We start from the raw sequence: 15775 nt of genomic DNA, 5'->3' as shown, positions 1-15775 counted from the left end.
TTTTTATAAGGCTTGGCAATAAATTGACTGGTAACTTTCACTTTCTGTGTAGCTGTTTGCTGTTTTTAACTCTTCTCATGGTTCTTTTCTTGAGTGGCTCGTACCCCCCCACGCTCCCCTACCCGCCAGCCCTTCCCTGCCCCCACCCACCCCTGGGTCCCCACCCTCGTGCCCACGGTGCCGGGGGCACAGAAGCTCCGTGTGGACATGCCAGAGGCTCTTTGCACGCCTTCGGCCTGCCAGGGCCCCACGCACGGCGCCGCCTCTGGTGCCGCTGGCACAGTCCACGGGTGGGGGCGGGGGCGGCCTGGTGCAGCGTGGCCAGTCCAGGGAGGGGCCGGGCCCTCCGTGAGAGCTCAGAGGGCAGATTCTGGGCCTCGCTGGCTGCCCGCGGGCAGGGCCTGGCCGGCAGCTCCTGCCCTCTGACCCCTGGAGCCTCCCCCAAGGCCTTGGCTCAATGCAGTTGGGAGATGGACCTCGAGCTTCCTGGGGAGGGCGCCGAGTCAGGCGGCCGAAAACCGCTCCGGAGGCCGCTCCACGGCACCCGCACGGGCGCTTCCACTCCTCATTGAGAAATCCTGCAGGCCCAGCTAGGGCTGGGGCTGGGGTCGGAGGTCGGGCGGGGGGGGGATGGGGGGGTGCGCTGGGATTGCTCCCCGGGCAGCACATTTTTCTCCTCTGGAAACTTATCTTAGCCGAGAGACCACGGAACAATTGTACTCTTTTCCGGGCCTCCGCTGCCCCCAGACGGCCAGCCTAACCCAGCCCCACCGCGGGGACTCCGAGGGGGCCGGGAAGTCGAAATTTGTAAAATGTCTGTAGGAGGGGAAGAAAGGCGCTTTGTGTGGGGACGGGGCCCTGGCCATTGGTCAGCTCCAGGGCCCCCGGCCGCTCCCAGAATGCTCCCCGTCCCTGGGGAGGGCCGAGCCTGCCGGCCCAAGGCCAGCCCCAGGGTCCCCACAGCCCCTCTGCAGCCCCTGTGCCCACGGAGTCCGGGCCTCGGGGACCTGGGTCCCCGGGGCCACCCAGCCTCTGAGGGCGCGGGCCTGGTGGGGAGGCCTCCCCAGGCCTCAGCATGTTTCTCTACTGGAGGAAGCGGGGCGCCTATGAGCTGGAGGCCCTGCCCAGCGCCCTGGCCGGGCTGGAGCTGGGGGCTGGGGAGCGCTTCTCCTGGAGCTCCACCCTGGACATCATCGAGGACCTTGGGGGTAGGTGTGGACCCCCTTCCGGGAGGACTGTCCGGAGGCTCCCAGACCTGGTCTGCCCTTGGCCAGAGCCTGTGCCCGGTCACCACGCACAAGACACTGCCAGCTCCTCGCTCAGCAGTGGTGTGGAGGCCAGAGCCCCTCCTGAGGCCACTCCTGGTCGGGGAGAGGGGCCCGATCACAAGGAAGGACCCCAAGGGTCTCAGGAGCGGTGAGATGGGCTTACTGGGCTGGGCAGTGGGGGCCCCGACAGCTGGGCCCAGAGCAGGGCAGCCAGGGCGCCGGGCTTTAGGCCTGGGCTCCGCCTCTGCCCTCCACCCCACGATCGGGCGCAAGCGATGGGATGAGTTCTGGAACCTTCATGTCCAAGGCCCGGACACGTGTCATTTCTCCCGTTACCCCCCTTGCAGGCGAGGAAGCGAGGCCCTCGAAGGGCAGGACAGGTGGTGGGTCTGGTATGCGGAGCCCCGCAGCCTGCGTCTGCGTGCCGACCGGCCTTTCCCCCGGCGTGGGATGCTGGGAAGGCCATGTAAATGGGCATCATGGGGTGGCTGAGAGGACCCCCAGGGATGGCACAGAACAGGGGTACAATCTGGGCCTGACATCATTGCGGCTCACCCCATCTCGGGCCTCAGGCCAGGGGAGCGGGAGCCTCTCCTGGCGCAGCATCCCCACCCTGCGTGAGCCTCCCCTGACCCTTCCGGTGGCCGGAGGGGACCAGAAGTGTGACGGATAGGCCTGGGGTTCGCCATGGAAGGGAACCACCTGGGGTGTGAGTTCCACAAAGCTGCACCCAGAAAGGAGAGTGACAGGGGTCTTTCGTGTGGCAACTTCCCTCCTGGTTCCGGTCTTGCTGGCCGCAGTGGACAGGGGAATGCGGCTGCTTGGGGTGGGGCGCCGGGCCCCGGACACCTTCAGAGTGCGTGCAGGAGGCGGGCAGGGTGGACGTGAGAGGAGGAGCCGGATGCTGGGTGGGGGGTGGAGGGCAGCCAGGCGGGGCTGATGGGCGGGCGGCCAGGCTGGGGGGAGGGCCGTTCTGGAGGCGGAGGGTGGGCTTGGGACAGGGTGCCTGAGGGGCAGGCTGGGGCCGTCCTGACCGCATGTGCTGCTCCGCCCAGCAGGGTCCTGTCTCCCTGTGGCAGGCGAGGTGGCCGAGGTCCTCCCAGGTCCAGAGGTTTGCCTGAGGTCACTTGGCCAGTCCCAGTCACAGGCCCGGGAGGCAGCAGGGTCTCCATTCCCCCACAGACAGGCTGTGCGCCCTGGTCTCCCAGGGCTCCCCCCCTTCCCCTCTGTCTTCAAGGGGAGCCCACGCTCACTCCTGCTGGGTCCTCTGCGGGGTGCCCTGGCCACTCGGCGTGGCTCCAGAGCAGCTTCTGTGAAGCCTGCCTGCCCCCCCAAATCCCCAGGCCAGGCAGTCCCCATTAAGGGGACTTGTCCGGTGCCAGGACTTTCGAAAGCCCCGGCTCCTGGCTTCTCCACGTCCACCCTTTGAGGCAGGGACGATTCGTAGCGTCCCCTTCTGGAAGGGGAGGCTCAGCGAGGTCTGGAGTGGCTGCACCCAGACACGCAACTGCGGCCCTCAGCCTCAGAGCCGAGGACAGGGCGCCACTGACCCCCGCGTCCCTGTGCCCGCTCTGCCCCAGCTGGGAGAGGGGCCCCAGCACACGGTGGGGGGTGGGGGCACGGCATCCGAGCGGACCCCGGGGGTGAGCCGAGGCAGGCCGGGGCGGCGGGCCAGGCACACAGCGGCCTGTGTGGGCTCTGTCCGCTGCAGCCGGCCGGGCCCTGGCCAGGGCCCACAGAGGGTGGGTGGTGGCGAGCCCAGTGCCAGCCCAGCCCCGTGACGGGGGCGGGGCTCATGCCCAGAGGGTGACTGTCCTGACTCGGAATCTCGAGCCCGTTTCCGCAGCCCTGCGCCTGTTCCCCTCTTGGCCACTCTCGGTTCCCCCGAGGAGCCCGGAGAGGAAGCCCGTGGTGGACGGATGGGCAGGTGCCCACAGCAGCCTCAGCCAGAGGAAGTGGCCGGCCGGCGCCAGGCCGGGGGGGGGGGGGGCGGGGCGGGAGCTGTGCGGACAGTTTCTCCAGCCCCAGGAAGGAGCTCTGAGTGCGTCCTCCCTGCTCCTCTCACTGAGCCGGGGGGCTGCGGGTGGGCCGGGCCGTAGCCGGGGCCTCCGGGCCTCAGGGGAAGATGCCAGAGGTGTTCTGGCATTCCGTGAGGGGCGGCGCTGTGGCCCACACTCCTTTCTCCCTAGGGGACGGTCCTCCCCAGGATACCCTGTGAGGCCTTGGGCCCAGTTTCTTGGCCAGGCCACCTGGGATTCTCCGATGGGTGTCGGGGCAGGGTTAGCGGAAGGTTCCTGGGGCCGCTGGCATTTGCCCAGAACATGCCCTCTGGCCGTTGGCCAGGGGTGGGCAAATCTTGGCCTTCCGCAGGCTGCCCTGGTGAGAGGTCCGGCCCGGCCCAGCCTGCCGCAGCTGCCCAAGCACGCAGAGGCTGCAGGGCAGGCGGGGCTCCAGTGGGTGGGGCGTTCAAGGCCACACTGCTTCCAGGGAGTGGCAGCCTTTGTGCGGCCTGGCCTGGGGCTGGGGGATGGTGGGCAGAGGGGCTCTGCCTTCTCGGGTCTAACGGGTTCATTGGAGGGGGCTCACAGGTGAGGAGGGCACCTGAGGAAGGCCAACAAGTCCGGTTTCTCGTGCACTTGTGTCAGCCTGGGGCCAGCTGGGAAAGGGGCCACTGAAGTGACAACGGAGGGACCCATTCACGGGTGCCAAGCACCAAACTGTGCCAGGCAGCATGGGGGCACCATGGGGCGGTGTGGCCCAATAGTTGGGAGCAGGGACCGGGAGTCTCAGGGACCCGGGTTTAAGCCCCGCCTCATCCCCCAGGAGCCAGTTGCCCCGCCCTCTGAGACTCGGTGTCCCCGCCCGTGACGTGGCTCAGCCGGCACGCCTCCGCGTGGAACGGCGTCGCCCGATAGGTAGACGCGCCCATCCGCCAACGCGGATGGTGCTGTTTAAGATTTTTCTAGTAGCCGCATCCCCAAAGAACTAAATCTGAACGAGCAGGGAAAACTCATTTTAATAATCTCCTTGACTTCACGCAGCATGTCCCAAACGTGACCATTATTATAACACGCCATCGGTGTAAGCAGTCACCGGCGAGAGCTTACCTCCTTCCCTTCCCCCTGTCTGCCCTCGGTGATGAAAACCCAGGGTGGATGCCGCACCCTCAGGGCGGACTAGCCTCGCGGCCCGAGCTCAGTGGCCGCCGTGGCCAGTGCCGGTCACTTGGGGTCGGGCGACGCTGCAGGGGTCGGATGGTGAGACGGGACTGGGTGTGGAAGCGGAGGGCCCAGCAGGCGTGAGTGGAGGCAGAGCCACGGGATCGATCGATCCGTGGCGGTGTTCCCTGGGCGACCCGCGGGGGAAGACAGGTCAAAAGGATTAGGTCAGTTTGAAGGTCCTTTCCGGGGCAGGGGGATCAAGGAGGGAGAGATTCATCTGGCATCTGGATACGATGAGACGGACAGGCCCTCCTGAAGCTCTCTGTGTTTCGCTCGGGTCCTTGAGAGCGGGCAGGCCGTCAGTAGCCTGTGTCCTGAAGGATGAGGCAGGGGGCAGAGCCAGGGAGGGCTGGGCCAACGTCAGACGCTCAGCTCCATCTGCTGGGGGGCAGGAGGGAGGCGATAGGGAGTGGTGGGGAGTGCGGAGGGTGGTAGGGTGTGTGCCAGTCCAAAGCAGACACGGCTCGGAGACTGGAGCCATCGCGAATATGGGCTTGCAGCTGCCAGGCTCCTCTGGTTTGCGCAGAGAAGCCAGAAATCTGGATTTTTATGTGAAATCTGACTTTTCAGAGTTGGCAACCGATTCAAATTCTTTTGAAGCACGGTGATCAGCCAAAGAAAACGTGTCTGGAGGCCGGCTTCTGCCCAGACGCCCTGTTGGCCCGCGGGGGTAGAGATCTCGTCGCGGGAGAGGCAAAGCGACACCCTGGGACTGAGATAGAGGTGGGGGCGGGGCTGGCGGGGGGCTCGTCTGCCTGGCTGGGGGGCCTGGCCCTCCCCGGGTCGGTGGAGGCTGGAGGAGCTGGGAGGGCAGCTGGGCCACTTCAGACCCAGACAGACGGCCTCCGGCACGCTGGGGGTAGAGCAAGTTCAGGGTTGCAGGTCTGCCTGGGGCCTGGCCAGGGACGAGCGGCCAGACACCTGTGCAGGCTGACTCAGGTCAGAGGGGTGAGACAGGAGGTGGGAGCCGGCCAGGGGGGACCCAGGGCAGGCACAGCGCCGCTGCCCCCTCCCCCCATTGCTCTAGAGGGCCCTCTCCACGGACCCTGTGCCTCTGTGGGTCCCCTCATTTCTGCTCCCCGACGATGGCGGGGCTCTGTCCACTCAGATGGGCCTTCCCTGATCTCAGGGCTCTAGGAGCCCAGAAGGGGTTGCCTGTCTCAATTCAGGTTCTCAAGAGAGTGAATCTAATTGGCTGCGCTGGGTCAGGTGGCCACCAATCGATCTGCGCAGGGTAGGCCATCGCCGGGTCCACACGTCCCCTAGCCAGGCGTCCCCCCCCCCCCCCCCGCCCCTTGCAAGGCTGCTCACGGGCAGCCTGCCTACAGGGGAGCTCGTGGCAGGCCTGTGGTGGGGGAGACTTGTCCCAGTTCCCCAGACCCGCCCCCACCCCCGGTCCCCAGAGACCCCAGAGCCGCAGGGCCCTTCCCCATTTCCCTGTGTTTGGGGGCTGCAGGAAGTTTAACTGCCAGACGCTGCAGCTCAGCGCACACAGGGCGCTGGGGCCCAGGGGAGCCGGGACCCAGCAGCAGTCTGGAGTGGGGTGGGGGGGAACTCAAAGCCAGGCTGAGCACCTTGAGGGAGCTGGAGCCCAGAGAGGTTAGCTGGGCAGAACCCCGGTGCCTGAAAGAACTTTGGAACCCACACATCTGGGCTCCTCTGGGACCCAGGGGTGGCTGTGGTGGCCCTGCAGCGGCTGTGGCCTGGACCAGTCATGGCAGGGCCTAGAGGGCTGGGCTGGGGAGGCGGCTCCCTGGAACCCTGGTCTGGGGTGCACAGGATTTAGAGCCAGCACCCAGAAGTCTTGGGTCATAGGGCGCAAGAACTTGACCCCGGGCCCAGAGCTGTGAAAACCCAGGGACCTGGGGTCAACAGCACCGGACCTTGTCTGGCGGAGTTTGAGAAGCCCCCCGCAGGGTGCACGGGGAACACCCCCAAAGCTGACAGAGGGCCCAGGTCCCTGTGGAGACCCCGATGGCGGGGAGGGCTGCTGCAGCTGTGGTGAGGGACCCTGCCTCCCCCGCCCCCGGTCACCTGGCGGGCAGGGCTGGGCAGAGCCCGCAGACCACCGGCCCAGGGGCCCTTCGGGGTCCTCACCAGGCCCCCTCCGCCTACTAACGCATTCATTGGTTGCTTCTTGTATGAGCCGGGGCTCAACCTGCAGACCAGCCAATCCGGGAGGGACGATGCTCTAACCCAGGGGTCCCCCCCACCCCAGGCTTCGGACCCTGTCGGTCCCTGGCTGGCACCTTAGGAACCAGGCTGCACACCCGCAGGTGAGCGGTGGGCATGCCTGTCTCCCCCAACTCCCGTCCGTGGACCACCCCCACCCCGGTCTGGGGAAACATTTTCTTCCACGAAACCGGTCCCTGGTGCCAAAAAGGTCGGGGACTGCCGCTCTAACCCGCTGAGCCAGCTGGCCAGCGCTGGAAGCAGAGACCCCGAAGCAAAAGCTGAACTGTGGTTCCGTGGGCTGAGTGCAGCCGGTCAGCTCTGGTGGCCTCAGGGTGGCCTCAGGGTGACCTCACGCCGCTCAGGTCGCCCGAGGGACACTGTGCCCTGGCTCCCGCCCAGCTGAGAAGCCTCAAGCCGCTTGGAGCCCTCTGTGCAGATGCTCCCAAGTCAGCCTTGTCCCCGAGTGCCCTCCCTAAGGGTCCCCCGGCCTGCCAGGTCCCGCAGTGAGCTCCCCAAGGCTTGTCAGGGTCGCAGCTGCCAGTGGGTCCCCAGTGCCCAGCTCTGGGCTCGACACATGGTATAGGCCCTCAGGGGACCTGGGATGTTTGCTGGTTGACTCCAGAAGACACGGGGCCGACACGCTTCCCTCTGCCACAAGCCCTTGAGGGCAGAGGCTGGGTTCTGGTCTCCTCGGAGTCCCCGGCCGACGCATGAAAGGGATGCATGCAAGAGGGCAGGCCCCCTCCTCTGGCTGAGAGGCGCACGGGGAAGGGGCCGCGGGGCCTCTGGGAGAGGGGCCCAGGCGCCACTGGAAACGGGATCTCCCCGGCCTGGGTCTCATCCCCCCCAGAGCTCGGGCAGCCGTGTGGGCGTGGAACGGGGTCTCCCAGCCTCTGTCCCTCGGCGGGGGGCGGGGGGGAGCCTGGGCCTTCTCGTCTCCCGGAGGTTCTGTTTCTGCAGCGCAAGTGTTTTGTAACCATTAAAATGCTGACAAGTATCTCGTGATGCCATTTACATAAAGTACAAGACCAGGCAAAACGCACCCGTGCAGTCAGACGTCTGGACAGCAGCTCCCTCGCAGGGAGCTGGGCAGCCCCCCGCAGGGGGCTTCTGCAGGGGGGCCCGCGATGCCCTGCTGCTCCATCGGGGCGCTGGCTGGGTGGTCGGCGAAACACGTTTCTGAGCTGTGTCCTCCTGACAGCTGCACATCTCTGTGTGTGTTTGCACTTTCGTGGAGTTTTATAAATGTCAGGGAAGCAACAGTAGCCACCAAGCCCACTCCCATTTGTGGAGCCTTGACCCCATCCCTGACAGCGTTGCTGAAGTGGCGGGGGCGGGGGGCTCACCCTGGCCGGGTAGCTCAGTTGGTTAGAGCGGTGTCCCCATTCGCCAAGGCTGCAGGTTCGATTCTCAGTCAGGGCACTTACAGGAAGTAACCAACCAATGAATGCATTGATAAGTGGGACAACAAGTCGATGTCTCACTCTCTCTCAAATCAATCAATAGCGCTAGCTGGTGTGGCTCAGTGAACTGAGGGCTGGCCTGCAGACTGAAAGGCCTGGGGTTCCATTCCCAGTCAGGGCACGTGCCTGGGTTGCAGGCCAGGTCCCCAGTTGGGGGCGTGTGAGAGGCAACCACACACTGATGTTTCTCTCCCTCTCTTTCCCCTCTCTCTAAATAAATAAATAAGTGAATGATCAATAAATAAAATTATTTAAAAAATGAATGGGCGGGGGCGCTTTCCCGGGGGCAGGTGGGAGGTGAGGGCGCGGGGAGGTGTCCTGACCTGCGTTTCCACTTCGATGGCACCGTTTGGACCAGGAGACACGGCCAAGTCCCCTAACATGCCTGTATCCCCACTTTCCCGGAGATGGAGAAAATGTCTCCTACCCATCAAAACAGAGGTGTTGGCCTCCATTTGTGGTGGCTGGGGGGCTATGGGGGGGCGGAGGACGGAGGGACCACGGCCTTTGGTCACACCTGCGACATTCCAGATGGGGGTCGGGGTGGTGAGCGCTGGCGCCCCTAGCAGACACCCCACCACGGGTGAGGGCGGGGCGGGGCGGGGCGCGGGCCTCCGAGGCCGGCCCCCCCGCAGGCGGGGCCACGGCGCGGGCTCCGCCCGCCGCCCACCTGCCCCGCCCCGCCTCCCGCCGCTGAGGGTCCCGCGGCCGCGGTGCTCCGGCCTCTCTGCGCACCCCCGCCTGTCCCCGCCGCCGTCGCGCTCCCCCAGGACGGCCCGCGGCGTCCGCCACCCTGCCCGCGTCCCCGGCCGCCCGGCGCCTCCTCCATGGGTGAGTGCGGGCCCCTGGCCATCCCCTGCCGTGCAGGCCCACCAGCCCCGCCGCCTCCGCGCCAGCTCGGGGAAGGGGCGGGAGGGGAGGGGGCGCCGCGGTGGGGAGCTCGGTGCCCCCCTCCTCCGGGGAAGGCGTGCCCAAGGTGGTAGGTGGACTCCGGTCTCGGAACCAGGGGATCCAAACTCTGCCCCCATGTTGGGGCCCGCGTCAGCAGCACCCCTCCCCCTGGCCCTGCAGGCTAGCCGGGGCGGGCAGCCTCTCTGTCCCCTCGCTGCCCCCTCCGCCGCTGCACCCCAGCCCCTCGGAAGAGAGGCGGCTTGGAGGGGGCCGGATTCTGGGTCAGAGGTGGACAGCGGGTCCGGGGGGCCACCCGGGCCTCTGAAGGGCGTCTGGACAGAGTGCTGTGGAGGGCAGGGGCAGGAAGGGATCCTGGCCCCTGAGAGCCCCCTGCCCCCCAACAGCCCTGCAGGGATCCCCCTGGAAGTCAGGGGCCCCACAAGGTTCCCGAGCCACCCCCGCATACTTGTGGGACAGGGGGAGGGAGCGGATTTCCAAAGCCACTTCTCCCCGTGGAATCTGGACAGCTTCCCTGGGGAGCAGCAACCAGAACAGGGCTCTTCACAGCAGAGATCCCCGAGCAGATAAGTTGCCATTTAAAAGAGAAAGGGACACTGACCTCCTTTGAAGGGAGGTTTGAGGAGGCAGCCCCACCCATCCTCTGGTGGGGAGGCTACTGGGGCCCTGGGGGGGGGGCCTGGGTGCCCCTGTCTGGGGCGCACCCTTCCCTGGGCCTCACCCGCCTGATAACCTTCTGCTGTCTCCCCCGCAGACGCCAGGAGCCTGGCGGCGGAGGAGAGGGGCCTGCGCTGTCAGAACCCCGGCTGCATGGACAAGGGGCGAGCGGCCAAGGTAGGGAGCCCGGGGGCTGCTGGGAGCGGAGGGGACAGGGCTCTGATCATCCTTTCTGCCCGGGCACGGACATCCATGGGACCCGGGCGAGGGTGCAGCTGGCTCAGCCACGGTGCTGTCTGGGTTCACGGGCGGCTGGGGACACTGGGCGGCTGGCTCCGGAGCAGCAGAGGGGGAGGACTGCCACAGCAGGGGCAGCAGCGACGGGGGTGCCCCAAAGCCCCTGCACTGCACTGCAGCCCCCAGGTGACGGGAGCTGTGGCCCCACGTCACGGACGAGACCGCTGAGGCTCCTCTGCAGGGGGAAGGGCCTCCCCCTTCCAGCCCAGCTGGCCCTGTCTCTCCCTGTGCCGCCAGGCCACTCTTCTGGCCTGGGAATGGGTCAGGGGCACCGTGGAACTTCGGGACAGTGACTGTGGCCTGGGGCTGATTGACTGGCCCCAGAGGGCCAGGGCCCGGGGGCTGGGAGGAGGCAGACCCGAGGGATGATGGTCCGTAGGACGCAGCGCTCCTGCTCGTGACGCGCTGGGCATCGTGCCACACGCTTTCTGTGCCTGGTGCGCTGCTTGTGGGAGCGCTGCTGGGAAGACGTCACGGCCTCGTTTCCCTGGTGGAGATGCCGAGCTTGTGAGAGGCCCTGGGACGCGGCTGAGACCCTGCAGCCCCAGAGAGGCCCAGCCAGCGGTCGGACCCCTCCCGGCCCCCATTCGAGAGACGGTAGTCGTGACAGCCACAGGTCACTGCGTCTCAGGCTCCGAGGACTCGGTGTCACTTCCTGCAGGCCTTCCGAGCTCTGTCCTGTCATTATCCCCTTTTACAGAGGGGGAAACTGAGGCTCGGAGCGGCAGTGGCTCCCCCAGGGGACACATTGCTAGGATGTGGTAGAGCTGAGATTTGAACCCAGAGCCCAGACCTGGGTAGTGCCAGAGCCCGTGTCCCTAGCCCCTGTGTAGCTCTGCTCTGCTCTGCCAGCTGCAGGAGGTTAGGAGTGCCACCCCCTCCCCCCGGGCCCCCCTACCACCCTCCTCCACCCAGACACACAAGCGTGCGTTCTGCACAGGAAGACCACGTTTAGAAGGAACAGTCGGAAGGAACAGTCAGAAGGAACGTGGAGGGCTGTTCTGGGGGCGGGGAGAGGAGGGGGAGGCTTCCAGTTGCTGTGGTCACCAGGCAAGGGGGCGGCGTCTGTGATTCAGACACAATCTGCTGGCACGGGTGGTGCCTGGCAATGGGGCTTTGGTGTTGGCTGGTTGCCTCTCCCCCAGATGGGGGCTCCTGGCAGCAAGTTGGCCCCATCACCCGCACCGTACAGCCCGCCACGGGCCTGCACAGCCTTGTGGGCCGCTGCTTCGGGGGTGGGAGGCAGGTCCTCAGGCTGCTGGGGTAGGGTCCGGGCTGTGCGGAGGCGAGGCCTGTGGACGAGAGCTGGTTTCCGAGCAAGCGTGGATCCTCTGCAGTCCGCGGGTCCTCGCTGCAGCTCAGCCCTGGCCTGCCTGGAACCCAGCAGTGCCGGCGGCAGCGTCGGCAGCTGGGGGGTTACCGGGCCTCCAGGGGGAGAGACCAAGCCCCGTCACCGGTGGGACCCACTTTGGGACAAATGGAACCGACTCACATCAGGGGCCTGAGTGATCAGAGGGCGGAGCGCTGGTCAGGGCGGACGTCTGGAGGCGGCGGCCTCTCGTGGAAGTAAAACCACCACTAGGGGAGCAGGAAGGGGCACCGCCGCAGGCGGGAGTCAGAGGCGGCTGGAGGAGAGGGCGAGAGGCGGCGAGGGGACGCCCAGCTTGGTGGCGGCGATAATGAGCACCGCTGGCTGAGCCCTCGCTGAGCCCTGGTGAGACCTTCAGGGGAAGAGCACCGCTGTGACTCCCACGTGACGTGGGAGGAGCCGAGGCTCGCGGGGGTGAAAGGACTTGCCCGCACGGCGCAGCCGGACCGGCAGAGCTCGGCCTGGAGTGAGGGCCCGAGCTCTGGCGCTGCCTCGTCTCCTCTCCGGCTGCTCTAGGGGCGGCTAGCGGGACGCGGGAGCTTTCGGAAGGGGATGACATCACCCAGGCGCCGAATCAGCTTCCAGCATCTGCCGGGGCAGGCCCAGTCCTGACCCTGGAGGTGTCCAGGAAACACAGTTCCCGCCTCCAGGAGCTGGCATCCTCGTCCCGTCCCGTCCCGTTCGTTGGGAGGAGGAAGAGGGACGTGAGGACCGGGCTGTGCCGTACCGACCCCCCCCCGCCCCCCGGGCGGCCCTGGAGGCGGCAGGGCGGTCTTTCCACAGGGCCGGACCCTTCTGCTTCTGGGCCCACCCTGGGGCCCAGGGGTGTTTGAACCACTCCTGGGGTGCCGAGGCTTCTGAGATGAATCAGCCGCCCCACCCCTACTTCCTTCCCCTGGAGTTCAGTCTGGGGGCAGGGAGTAACCAGGATGAGCTTCCTGGAGGAGGCCGCTGGCATCCTGAGGCATGAGGAGGTGCTGAGACGGAGGAGCACCGAGTGAGCAGGGAGCCACGCTGGGGCTGTAAGGGTCGAGCACAGCCTGGGGGCGGGGAGAGGGAGGCAGAGCTGGGTGCGGAGCACCCTGATGCCAGGCGAGGAGGATGTCTGACCCATCTGCCTAGGATAGTGGTCCCCAACGTTTTTGGCACCGGGGGTCAGTGTCCTGAAAGACAATTTTTCCACCGAGGGGACGGTGGCCGGGGCAGGCGGGAGGCAGGGCTCAGGCGGTAAGGCCAGTGAAGCTTCGTGTGCTCAGCCTCTTGCTGTGCGGCCCGGTCCTAACAGGCCGTGGACCTGTATGGGTCCGTGCTGGGGACCGCTGGCCTGGGAGACCCCAGGATGAAGGTGTGTGGAGTAGCCCCCGTCTGTGAGCTCCAGGGTCAAAGCCCACCATTTCCAGCTGTGTGACGCCGGGCAGGTCAGTGCACCTCTCTGGGCCTCAGTGCCCAGGCGAGGTGCGGTGAGGATTGGGAGGGGGCGTGCATGTGTAGCTAGTGCTCCGCACAGAGTGTGGCCCCCTGCACCAATGTACTCGTCCACCCCAGAGTGGGGAGAAGCCCCCAGGCTTTGGACGCACCTTCCCTCCCCTCCCTGAGCCCTGAGATCCCCAGGGTCCTTCCCAGACCCCAGCTGACCTGTGGTTATGGCACATCCGTGCTGTGCCCTGGGCGAGTGGGGCTCTCGGAGTCTGTGGGGAGATGGGGAAGGGTCGCTTCCTCCCTCCTGGGGGCCAGTGATGATGTGAAGGGTGGGCCCGCTCTCCTGCAAGGGGACCACCAGCCAGACAGGGTCTGGGCCCTCTTGAGCTGGGCTCTTCGGTCCGAGTCTGTGGAAGGCACCCCGGGTCACAGGAGACATGGAAGAGGGCCGACCCTGGCCCTGGAGACACTGGGCTACCACATTTGCGGGGACAGAAGGTTTGGGTGTTCGTCCTGGAGATGTACCCCGCAGGGCCTCATCCTCAAACACAGGCAATGGTCTAGCAGCCCCCGGTCACTCAGCAGCTGCTGTGTGCCATGCCAGGCTTCGCCACGGGGACCTCAGCTAGTCCTCACACCCCCACGTGGCAGTGGGGGTGACCGCCTCTCCGTGTAGGAGACAGCCGCTGACAAGCAGGGCGGTGCAGTAACTAGCCAGGGCATGTCAGGCCAGTCCGTCCGCCCCCCTGGAGGAGCTGTCTGTCAGGAGGAGACCCCGAAGGGCCCTGGCAGAGAGATGAGTGTGGGTTCAGGGTAGGCGACCGTTTGCAACGACTGAAGCCATTTCCCCGATGCGTGCGTGTGTGTGTGTGTGTGTGTGTGTGTAGTGAGCACCCCGTGCCTAGAAGTATTCAAGCAGAGAGAGTGGAAGTTGGATTTTCTGACTTCAGAGTTCCCTCCCAGCCTAACAATGGGCTGTGAGGTGGCAGGGATGAGGGTGCATGTGCATGTCAAGGGGAGGGGTGGCCCGATGAAACCCAGGGGACATGTGGACACGAGGCAGAGGAAAGGGTGGATCTGAGGTCCCTGTAGAAGAATGGGCCGGATGTAGTGAATAATGGGACAGGGAGTCACCTAGTCTTCTGGGGGCAAGAGGTAGGGGGCCAGGGTGCTCTCAAGAGTGGCCAGATGCTGGACAGCTGTAGAGAGGGGGCCGTCCATGCTGCACCTGGAGAGGGGGTGGGGCCAGAGAGGCAGTGCCAGTGGAGCTCCCGCGCTTTGGCTAAGGAACTTTGAAGGGGGGTGGGGGGAGCAGGCGACGGCCTGGGGAGGCAGAGACAGATGGCCCAGTGCATGTGACCTGGCGGAGAGCAGTGGCTCTGGTGTGGATCCGGCCCCAAGGAGGGGAGCACCTGCCGGGAGCGGGCTGCAGGCTTGTGGAGGGGCCCGAGGGACGAGGTCTCTGATTGGGACAGTGCAGGTGGGCCTGAGCTGAGGCTCGCTGGGTCCCTGGCCCAAGATCTGTCCCCCGGGGGGGCGGGGGGCCTAGTCACTGCACCTACCTCAAGGGAAGGGGGAGGTGTGCGTGGGGCAAAGGTGCCTGCCGCCTCAGCGGTGCCCTTGTACCCCCATGCCCTCCCTGCACCCCCAGGTCCTAGGGGAGAGGGAAGCTGGGAACCGCCAAAGGGCGGGATGGCCCCTTTTCCAGCCGTGCGGTGCATGAGCCAGGAAAAAAGAGGGGGACGCAGAGACAGGCGGGCGGGTTTCTCAGGCGCCACGGAGGCGCAGTTCAGAATCCAGCCCTTTATAGCGGAGAGGAAGCGAGCCTGGCTTGGGGCGATTCCCAGGGCCGGCTCGGCCTGCGGGTCCCTCCGCCTGGAGCGCCCCGGCCCTTCTTGCCGGCCAGGGCAGCCTCCTGCGGCGGGGCCTCCCCCGGGACGGGCGAGCTTCTCTGTCTTCAAGCCCAAGTTAAAAACCAGGCACTTGAAACTTTCTGGAGATCTGTAAAGGGCCAGCCCCCCTCGGGGACAGTGACAACCGCCTCCCCCCTCTCCGCGCAGCCCGGACCCTAGATTACTCCCGGGGCGCCGGCTGGGCTTCCTGCCACCGCCTGGGCTGCCCCGTCGGCCTCCCGGCCCTTCCCGGGATGCCGGCGCTCCCCCCCCCCCCCCCCCGCCGATCCCAGCCGGGCGCGCCAATGGTACGTCCCGGCCCGCCCAGGTGGTAGCGCCCACGCCGGCCTACCGTAATTCCCCAACGCCCGGCGCCCGCGGATCCACAGAGCCCACCCCGCCCCGCGGCGCCGGCCCCCCTAGCCCTACGTGCCCCCGGGGAACTGGACAATCTTGGCCCGGGCTCCAGCTACAGGGGAAGAGACCCCATGTCTCTAGGTGAGTCTCACTGGGAATCTGGGGTCCCGACGGCGTGGGCCCGTGCGCCAAGGCTCCCCCTAAATTAATGGCTAGAACCCGGAGTGGAAAGTCCCGAGGAGTCCCAGGCCCGCAGGTGGGTAGGATGGGCGCCACTGGCTCTACTTACGCGGGTGGAACGGGCCCAAGCGCCGGCCCCTGTCCCCGCCCCCGTGATTCTAGGGGGTCATTGGCCCCGAGACAGGGCCCTAACGAGCTATGGAGCCCCAGCCCGGGTGTGAGTTTTGTTGCCTGGGCGCCGGGCGGTTGGGAGGCTCTGCGACCCTGCCCCGTTTGGGCCGCTGAGTTTGGTCCCAGGCAGAAAGTCCGCTAGAGGCCGGCAGGGGGCGAGAGTGCGCCTCCGGCTGTGGGGTGGCTGGGGGCAGATGGAAGAGGAAGGGGGTGCAGATGAACTCAGGAGAGGGCGGGCGAGCCTGGATCAAAGGCAGGGAAACGGAGGCCAGGGGTCCCTGGGCCCTGCAGATTCCCCAGTAACTTTCCCCCGGCGCTGGGCGTGGGGGGCGGGGGGGCGCTCAAAGGGAATTTTATTGTTCCTCTGCGCCTGGGCCAGGTTCCGGGCATGCATTCG

At 66.6% G+C, this 15775-nt stretch overlaps 1 protein-coding gene across 5 annotated transcripts in view; it reads left to right on the top strand.

The window, feature by feature from the left end:
- The first annotated feature begins 1193 nt into the window (after positions 1–1193).
- Positions 1194–15775, top strand: part of PLEKHG5 (pleckstrin homology and RhoGEF domain containing G5) — a 36364-nt gene continuing 21782 nt past the window's right edge. For 2 of the 5 annotated variants that reach the window (XM_045859869.1, XM_045859870.1), the window contains exons 1-2: positions 8822–8958; positions 9791–9870. In XM_045859869.1, coding sequence (XP_045715825.1) covers positions 8955–8958; positions 9791–9870 — 84 coding nt within the window. In that variant the 5' untranslated portion in view covers positions 8822–8954. Of the gene's footprint in view, positions 1209–8821; positions 8959–9790; positions 9871–14239; positions 14259–15038; positions 15169–15775 lie in introns of those variants that run through there. The other 3 variants (XM_045859871.1, XM_045859874.1, XM_045859873.1) reach the window with 3 other exon arrangements.

This window comes from Phyllostomus hastatus, unplaced genomic scaffold (assembly GCF_019186645.2).
Source record: "Phyllostomus hastatus isolate PE091 unplaced genomic scaffold, TTU_PhHast_1.1 phas_scaffold_182, whole genome shotgun sequence".
NCBI classification, from domain to species: Eukaryota; Metazoa; Chordata; class Mammalia; order Chiroptera; family Phyllostomidae; genus Phyllostomus; species Phyllostomus hastatus.
This window is presented reverse-complemented; position numbering and strand designations above follow the sequence as displayed.